The 9,107-nt window shown below is 53.6% G+C and overlaps 1 protein-coding gene across 2 annotated transcripts in view; it reads right to left on the reverse strand.

Annotated features, from left to right (window-relative positions):
* The window catches only part of PCIF1 (phosphorylated CTD interacting factor 1), an 8,092-nt gene extending 6,387 nt beyond the window's left edge, over positions 1-1,705 (reverse strand). For both annotated transcript variants that reach the window (XM_007451632.1, XM_007451631.1), the window contains exons 1-3: positions 1,582-1,705; positions 1,369-1,493; positions 12-106 (exon numbers count right to left, since the gene is read on the reverse strand). In XM_007451632.1, the coding sequence (XP_007451694.1) occupies positions 12-106; positions 1,369-1,493; positions 1,582-1,705 (344 nt within the window). The remainder of the gene's footprint in view (positions 1-11; positions 107-1,368; positions 1,494-1,581) is intronic.
* Positions 1,706-9,107: the final 7,402 nt, after the last annotated feature.

Here is a 9,107-nt window from a genome sequence, read left to right on the forward strand (position 1 = left end):
GCGCTCCCGGGAGCTGCCGCTTTCGGGCCTTGTTCTCAGCCGGGGGGGTTTCCACCAAGCTTGAGTCTTGGGGCAGGGGGGTCGCATTCAGCCCCAAAGGGTCCGACTGGTGGAGGGAGACCAGCAGAGTTGCAACCGGGGCCAACGGCTTAGGAGTCCCAGTTCTGCGGAGGCCTGACGCCTCCCACGCCCCCGCTCCCACTCCTTGGAGAAGAGCAGAGGGGCTGGGATGCGGGAGGGACGCTCGGCTCCACTCCTGCCTGCTCCTTGCGACTGTGCGCCCCGGGGGAGTGCTTCCCCTTCCTAATTCCCTCACCTTCAGAACAGCCAAGCTGAGCCCGACCTCGCCACTGAAAAGGTGATTAAAGGACCAGTTTAACATGACATCTGGCATGGGATCAGTGCCCAGTACATGTTAGCTGCTTTTCCTTAAGAACCAGAATGGGGGACTCCCCTGGCAGTCCAGTGGTTAAGACTCCCGAGCTTTCACTGCTGAGGGCGCAGGTTCAACCCCTGGTGGGGGAACTAAAGATTCCGCAAGCCGCTCAGAGCGGCCAGAAAAAAAAGAACTAGAATGAAAATTAGGAATAAAGGGAAAACTCAAGAGACTCTGGGAAGTCTTTTGGAGACACCGAGGGTATGTGTGTGATGGTGCGCAGCAGGGCCTAGCCCTGAAATCCCTCAGGTGCGAGTCCTGCTCTGCCTCTTACTGGCTTGAGGTCTTGGGCCAGTCACTTCCCCTCTCTGAGCCTGTGTCTTCATCTGCAGCATGGGGGTGGATCGTGCCAGGAAAGGCTGCCCCAACTGACGGCGATCCAAAAGCCCACATTTCCGCCAGACAGCCCGTGCCCCCACTTCCCCATCACATGGATATTCCAGTTCCCAGACAGTGCTCCTCCCCGCACCCGACTTCACTCAGCCTACCTTCTCACCTTAAACGCTGGTTCACAGAGAAGCCTTCCCTGTCCCCTTCCCTTCCCCAGACCCGCTAAGAATCCCGGCTGTACTCTGACACAATTCTTCACGCAGGTGCTACACTGTAATCCTCCTGGCCCCTCCAGTAGACTGTGTCCCCTGAGCGTGCAGGGGCAGGACCAGGTCTACCTCGTTAACAACCACGTCACAGGCACAGTGCCCAACATGCAGTACGAGTTCAGCATCGTACACTATAATCATCTTTCTAGGTGTCAAGACAGTCTCTCCCACTGACGTATAGGTTCCATGAGGGCAGGACTGTGTCTGTCTTGCTTGGCATCGTGTCCCCAGGTCCCGACACAGGGCTAGGTACGTAACGGCTGCTCTGGGTACATCTGGGGAGGGCCCAGGTGCCAGAAGCCGCCGAGACCCCTGCCCGAGGCCGGCACTCACAATCACATCGTGCTGGCCCAGCACGGGCATCTCCCACAGGGACTGGTTGGTGAATCGGTTGAAGAAGTAGGGGCGGCTCTCCCTTCTGCTCCAGCACTTCTCCCAGCCAGCGTGCACCAGCTCCTCTGCAAGCAAGCGTGGGGCCCGGCCAGGGTCAAGACTGCGCCCAGGCACCCTTCCTACCCCCTCCCAACCACTGCCCCTCGCCAGTACCTGGGAGGTCCTGCACCAGGCGGACGGGCTTTGGAGAACAGGGCTGGCTCTGACTGGAGGTGCCTGGGGAGTGACTCAACAAGGATGCTTCCTCCCGGGGGCTGCCGTGATTCTCATTGGCCATCTCAGCACCCACACCGGACCTGCCACACAGAGGACCGAAGGGTGTCAGGGCCAGCAGGGCACCGAGGTCAGTTCCACCCCCCGCACTGCACCCCAGTTACAATCCACAAGGGCCCCAGTGACCACGTGCACATGTGGAGAACCCAATCCAGTCCCTTCCTGGACGGCCAGCCTTGTGCCACAGGAGCCCTCAGCTCTAAGTTGCAGTTCCCTCAACTGTAAAATGGGTGCACTCCCGTTGCTCTTTTGGCCTGGAATACTCTTTCCCCGCTTCTCTGCCTGGCTTGCCACTAGGTCCACATCCTCCAGGGACCCTTCCTTGATTCTCCCTTCCCCAGGCTAGGTGATCAGAGTCCTAGGATTGTAGGATTGTAGCACTCAAATAGTTTGGTCCATTAACTTGGTTTGTCTCCCCATTAGACTGTCAGAACTCCCAGGCCTCAGTACTGGGTACAGTTCAGCTCTCTCCAGTGCTCAGCATGGTACCTGGATCCAGCAGGAGCTGTATTCATTCTGCCAATGTTTACAAAGCACCAACAGTGGCAGACAAGACAGAACAGAGTCTGCGCTTGAGAAGCTGTTACCATAAGAAGAAATAGTACCTGCCCCTCTTTCCTTTTCGTATCCAGTAAAATCTAACTGGAACACAGCACAGCCCAGGAAGGCGCGTGGCATCTAATTAGATGCCTTGCTCTACACTACAGAGCAGGAAGAACCAGTAGGACTGAGAAGGAATACCGAGTTCAGTCCTTCATAATCCCCAGGTGAAAACACACTTTAAACACCAGGAAGAAGGTCACCTCCTTCTGATTTGTATTCCTAACTACCCCACCCAAAGCACACCCAGCACAAGCCTCAATGGCCAAAGTCGTTCCCAACCTGGCTGTCAGACTCCTAGGGGGCCAACTGAGATCAGCCTGGTGCTCCTAAAGTTGTTCTCAATGTCACGACACCCAAAAGAAATCAAACATTTACCCACAAAAAGACCACAAAGGCACATTTAAACACTGGTTATCTTTGCTACTGAAATTTTATCAACTGACTGTTGTCACATTGATTATCTCATGACAATCAGAAGCTCTGATGGTTGTCGGCGACATCGCAGCGATCACTGGCTTGTTGATTTTATTGTACACCCAGTCACAGACATCTTTGTTAATTTGGAAAGGGGAAAATGAACGGTTACTTCGTCTGTACAGTTTGGCAGATAAAAATGCAGGGAACAAGAGAACACACATACAACAAAAGGGGGCCAGGATAAAAAGGTTTGGAACCACTGACCAAGGGGAGCTGCCTTGGTCCTCTGGGAAAGAGGAATTCCCGGTGCCTCGGGGCGGACCCACAGGTCTCAAGGCTGAACAAGGTCCCTCTTTCTCTCACCCTCTGGGGTCTGCAACGCTAGCATGAGAGGGCTTTCTTCTCCGGCCAGATGGACCCCCTGGTCCCACAGAGGCAGTGGGGAGGCCTGCAGGAAAAGCGTGCAGTGCAGGCGTGTGGGCTGGTCAGCAGTGGAGTGGACGGGAGCCCAGGGGATTCCTTGCATCAGCAACTGCAGAGCAAAGGGAAGAAAAGAGAGTCACAGACCTGTGAAATGCTGCAGGACAGGGACAACAACAAGAGGGGCAATGACACAGGGCACGTCGGAAGCCCCCAGGACAGGGCGGGACACTCTGTGGGAGATCTGGGGATTCAGGGGATGAAAATGGTACTTCTCAAGCTTCCCAACCAACAGGTTCACCCTCACAGACTTGCAGCCTGCACCGTCCCACGGGACCCTGAGTTGAAAAGGGCCCTGAGACTGGTTTAATGCTCTGCTGTCACGGTCTTCACATCTTTAATAAACTTTTAACAAGGCGCCTGTTTTCATTTGTACATTTGATGTCACAAATTATGTAGCTGGTCTGGCCAACCACAGTACCCCTAAGACGAAAGTGAACAACATACGTATCACAGGTTGGGAGTGGGCACGGTCCCAAGCCACCCACAGTGAGGGAAAAACACATTTCTTTGAACCAGGTCTTTAATTTTAAAAATAATAATAATCCACACCAATGCATTATATAACACAGCGTGTTCACCTTCACTGAAATATTTTCCCCAAGAAATACTGTGTGAAACTGATGAACCAGGTAGATGAACTATGCAGAGGGACAAGCAGCCCAGCTTAGTGAGGCCAAATGGGGACTCCGCAGTGTTTCCAAAACGAGCTGTGCATCAGAACCACCAGGGAACTTGTTTAAAAAACCCTCAGACTCCTGTCCCTCACTCCACATCGTAGAGATGGGGAGGGGAGATACACAAGAATCTGTATCTTTTAAACACAGCCTAAGAGTGGGATTGGGAGACTGGGTAACTAATCTTCTCACTTTACACCACTTCAAATCTTTACCAACTTTTTTATGGTTAAAAAGTTTTTTAATTTCCCAGGTGATCTGGATGCAGCAGGTCGGTGCTGCACCAACCCTGGGTTTGGACAGACCCCGGTTCCAGAAGCTTCTGCCACTTTCCGAATTAGAACCAGAATCACTCAACCTCTACGGTCTCGATGCGTAGAGCGTGGCACACTGTACTAAGTTCAAGTTATCTCTTCAAGTAAGAGATAACTGCTATTACTAAGGAAAAGTTTTTATTTATCCTGTGGCTTCCCGGCCCCCACGCATACCGCAGCTCGACAAGGGCCCAACAGCTTAAGGATAAACAAGCGTATCTGCGGAACCAGAGGAACACACCAGAAGGAAGAGAGAGTCCAACTCCAGGACTGGAGGAAGACGGGGCGGGACCATTTCAGTAACGCACCAATCAGAATACTCCGGCCCCACAGGGAGCAGTCAAAGTGCGCAGGCGCGGGGGGGCGCGCGATGGAGGGGAGGGCCCAACCCCCGCCGCGCGCGCACCTTCCCCCTACCCGCCAGCGGGGGCGGGCTGTTTGGCGCGCGCGCGCCAGCCCATCTCCTGGGCTCCGCCCCCCGCCCCGCCGCGCGCTCCCGCCCCCGGGCTGAGGCGACTCAGAGTCGGAGACCGACACAAAGGCGGTGGCGGCGGCAGCGGCGGAGGGGCTCTAAAGACCGGTCCGCCCGCGCTCCCCGGATCCAACTCCCTCATCCAGGTCACCGGCCCGGCCGCCCACCAGAGGGCCTAAGATGGCGGCGGCGGCAGAGACGGGGCAAGCGGTCGCCTCGAGCGGAAAGAGCCGGAGGGGCCACCGCCGCCTGGCTTCGGACCCCGGACCCTGGCGCGGCTCGCGGCGGGACTATGGCTTCCTGGGGCTCTTACCTGCCCGCAGCGGACTCGAGGGGACGCGGCTACACGTTCTGCTCGACCGCCCGTTTTGCCGCCTCCGCCTCGCCCTCCCCAACGCCGCTGCCGCCATCTTGTGTCCCGGGCCGGGACTCCGCGCTGCGCATGCGCTGGTACCGCCTCTGAGGGACCTCGCCGCTGCCGCGCCGCCATCTTGAGTGTGGCAGGACAGGCCGACTCTAGACCTCGCTTGCTGTGGGCCCCCTCCCCTCCCTGCCGTCCTTCCCTGCTGTTCATGCGGGTCTAAGGAGCGGGAGGCAGCTTTGCGGGCCCTGGGGTGTGGACTGAGGCAGGAATGAACCCACAAGCACGCTCCCTGCCTCAGTTTCCCCCGCAAGCATACTCGCTGGGGCCCCAGGACCTGGGTGGGCGGTGCGCTGGCAGTCGGGCTGAGTGTGCGCACCAGGGGGCGCGGAGCGGGTTTGAAACCTGCGGGGGCTAGGCTCAGACGCCCACCTGGGGGCGGAGTCCTGGTGACGTAATCTCTGGACGTACAGAGGACCTGGGTCTTGGCTGCGGCGCGGCTTCGCCGCTTCCGAGCGGTCGCTTGTCGTCTTTGGACCGTTGTCCAGAATGTTTTCCAGCCATTTCTTATATGCAGGCTGCATGCACATCGAACTTTCTCCCCTAATGAGGCTGCATAAGTTCTAAGAGCCCCTGAGTAGAAGAAACTCAAAATAGCCCTGAGAGACATAATAAAGATGGCTTTTGGCAAAGTTGGGAAATTATAAACTAAATGCATCAGAGGGCTTTCCAACACTGATATCAGTGGTTGCTAGTTGCAGCGCAAAACCTCACTGAGACCTCAGGCCGGCCACAAAAGTTAACCCAGCAGAATGGCAGTCGCCAGGTCCCTCATGCCTGGCTGCCTGCAGGATTCTTTGGTAGGGGTGAGCAGGCGACTCACTAGCTCCACCTCCCTCTGGCCTCCCCAGTAAGCCGACTTCCCAGTGATAGCTTAGGAAGACAGGCTTGCCACCTGCTGTTCGACTTGCGCTTCCCACGTAGAGCCTGAGGCTGCAGATACCCAAGCTGGGCCTCCGCTCCTGTCCGTGGTGCCTGGTCCCAGCAGCTTGGTGGGGTTGGGGGAGTGCCAGCAAACCCGATGCAGTAGTGTGAACAATAATTAAGAACTAGGGTTCCCATCAGTCTGACTGGGTTCAAACTCCTCCTCCACCCTAGATGTAGATGTGTGGCCTTGAAGGAGTTGCTTAACCTCTTTACGCTTTAGTTTCCTCTAATGGAGGATAAGGCTGCCTACCTCATAAAGGTTTGGTGAGAATTAACTGGGATGGTGCCTGTGGAAGTACTTAGCACAGCAACTGACACTAACAGATGTTAGCTCTTATCACCTCACGGGGTTTGAGGCTCCACATAGATCTGAGACCTCTGGAAATAAAGCAGCTCCTTGTAGGCACAGCAGGTGCAGCCATCCTGCCCTCAGTGTATACAGTTCACCTGAGAGGCTTGACAGGCAATCAGATGCAGGGTCCCCACCTCAGACAGACAGGGGAACCACATGTCCTGCTTTGCCTGGGACAGTCTTGATTTATGTCTGTTGTCCTGGCATAATTATTAAAACGGCTTCCTTTCTCAAAAGGACCCTGGTTTGGACAATAAATTATACGGTCACTCTAGACTTACAGAATGCCCAGTTTTACAAGCTCACCAGCTAGTTCTTATTAACACTGGAGTGTAAAAATCATATAGTGATGGTTACATGTTCGTGCCTTCATGTTTTCAACGTATTTTTTCATTCCTTGTTCCGATTCTCTTAATTATCAAAGCATCAAATTTCCCGAGTGCCTATCCTAATCTGTCCTCTGCAACAACCCTGAGAGTAGAAAAGATTAGATCAAATCTACACATGAGGAAACTGAAGCTGGGGGAGGGGGCAGGGGTGAAATGATTGTCCAGGTTCACAGCCATGAAGTAAGAGAACTGGGATTTTAAGCTCAGGGTTCTTAACACCAAAACCTAAGGCTGATTAATTAAAACCACACTGCTTCTCTCTCTTGTGGAGAAGGGAATCTGGACTCGGGGCAAGTGACTTGTCTGAGCTCACATAGTGGTCCTGGACACTTCCACTTCAACGTCTTGTAGGTTCCTGTACCTCAGAGCATTAAACGCTGCTCTTCACTTTCTTTGCGTCCCCAGACCTGTTCTTCCCATTATATCCTCATCCCTTCTATCATTTCTACTACGGAGAGCAAGCCCCATTATTTTAAAAATCTTTTTCTTGTGAAGAATAGTACACATAGGGACTTCCCTGGTGGTCCAGTCGTTAAGACTCCGCGCTTCTCTCAATGCAGGGGGACCGGGGTTCAATCCATGGTCAGGGAACTAGATCCCTCATGCTGCAACTAAGACCTGGTACAGCCAAATAAGTTAATATTTTTTTAAAAAATAGTACACATGCAGGAAGGCACACAAAACAGAAAGGTAGATGATTTGTCACAGAGTGAATGTGGTATCACTCAGGTCAAGATTTTGCGAAGCGCAGGGTAATCACTGTTCCCACTACTTTTGCGATAATCGCTTCCATGCTTTTATAGTTTTACCGCCTAAGCACGCATCCCTAAAAACTATGCCTTCATTTCACCTGTTCCTCAAACTTTATGTAAATGGAATTATATGTGTTTGCCTTCTTCTGCTCAACGTTGCACTTGTAAGACCCATCGAAGTTGTTGCATGTAGCCATAGTTAATTTTCACTGTATCCTGTCTTCCAATGTATATTTCTCTACTCCACTGTTGGGGGAGATTGGAAGCCCCCACCCTGTACCTCTTTTCTGAATTACTACTGGTTTGGAGATCAGTCCCCAAACTGGTCTTCTGATCCTCCAGCCTTGCTTCTCTCGTGGTCCATAATCCACCATGCAGTCACGGGGATCTCTTTAAGTCTGGTCATACTGCAAATCTGACCAAGTCACCCTGGCCTTAAAACACTTGAATGTCTCCCCACTGACTGCACAATAAAATCCCAAACCCTCACCTTTGCTCCCAAGACTATAGTTATGAGAGCTACTATGGCAGGGCGTTTGCTAGGGGCTGCACCAAGCATGTTATTCACAGTCCGGACCTTCAAACCATCTCTCTTTCATCTGGTCCCAGTGATCCTTATAATTTCCCTAAATGTGCTGAGTTCTCACTTGACCCTGGGCCTTTGCACATGCTGTTTGCTCTCACTTTTCCTCCCCCTTTGCCTAATTCAGCCTTCATCTTAACTGAGATGTTGCCTCCACCAGGCAGCCTTCCCTGAACTTGCCTGAACCCAGGCTAGGCTAGGTCACGTCTCCTCTTCTGTATTCCCCTAATGGGCTGTGCTCAGTGTTTGTCCATTTTCTCTGTCCATGAGGCTGTGGACTGCTTAAGGGTGGGGACAGGGCTTGTCGCCCCTGCAGTCCCCAGACCCAGCCCTGTGCCCAAGCTTCTGTAAATATTTGTTGACCACAGACAGACCACACTGGGTTGAAGTCTTAGTGACTTTTTCAGGTATCCCCATCTCTATTCTAGGCTCTGGTTTCTGTGGTGGGAACACCAAGGCAGCACCCTTTGGGACACCAAGAAAAACATGAGTTGCACAATGTGGCAGAGTCCCTGCCAGAAGCCTGGGGTCCTGTACTCCCAAGATGGGTTTGAGTAGGTCAACCAAACATCCTGGGGCTTTCAAGCACTCCATCAACTTTTCTGTAGAAGCCTCACTAGACAGCAGATCTGGGATGGGAAAGATGGTAAGCAGAGCTCCTCCAGACATAGCCAGTCCTGGATGTGAAACCAAGCAGGACCCTGTGGGGCTCCTGAGCACAGAAGCTTTTCAAACAGTTGCTAATTAGGAAAGAGAGGGGATACAGAGGCAAGGGAGGAGCAGTCAAGAAACAATAGTGATCAGAATTCCCTGGTGGCACAGTGGTTAAGAATCCACCTGCCAATGCAGGGGACACGGGTTTGAGCCCTGGTCCGGGAAGATCCCACATGCCGCAGAGCAACTAAGCCCGTGCGCCACAACTACTGAAGCCCGCGCGCCTAGAGCCCGTGCTCCACAACAAGAGAATCCACCGCAATGAGAAGCCCGTGCACCACAACGAAGAGTAGCCCCCGCTCGCC

The sequence above is a fragment of the Lipotes vexillifer genome, unplaced genomic scaffold, assembly GCF_000442215.2.
Source record: "Lipotes vexillifer unplaced genomic scaffold, Lipotes_vexillifer_v1.1 scaffold2049, whole genome shotgun sequence".
NCBI classification, from domain to species: domain Eukaryota; kingdom Metazoa; phylum Chordata; class Mammalia; order Artiodactyla; family Lipotidae; genus Lipotes; species Lipotes vexillifer.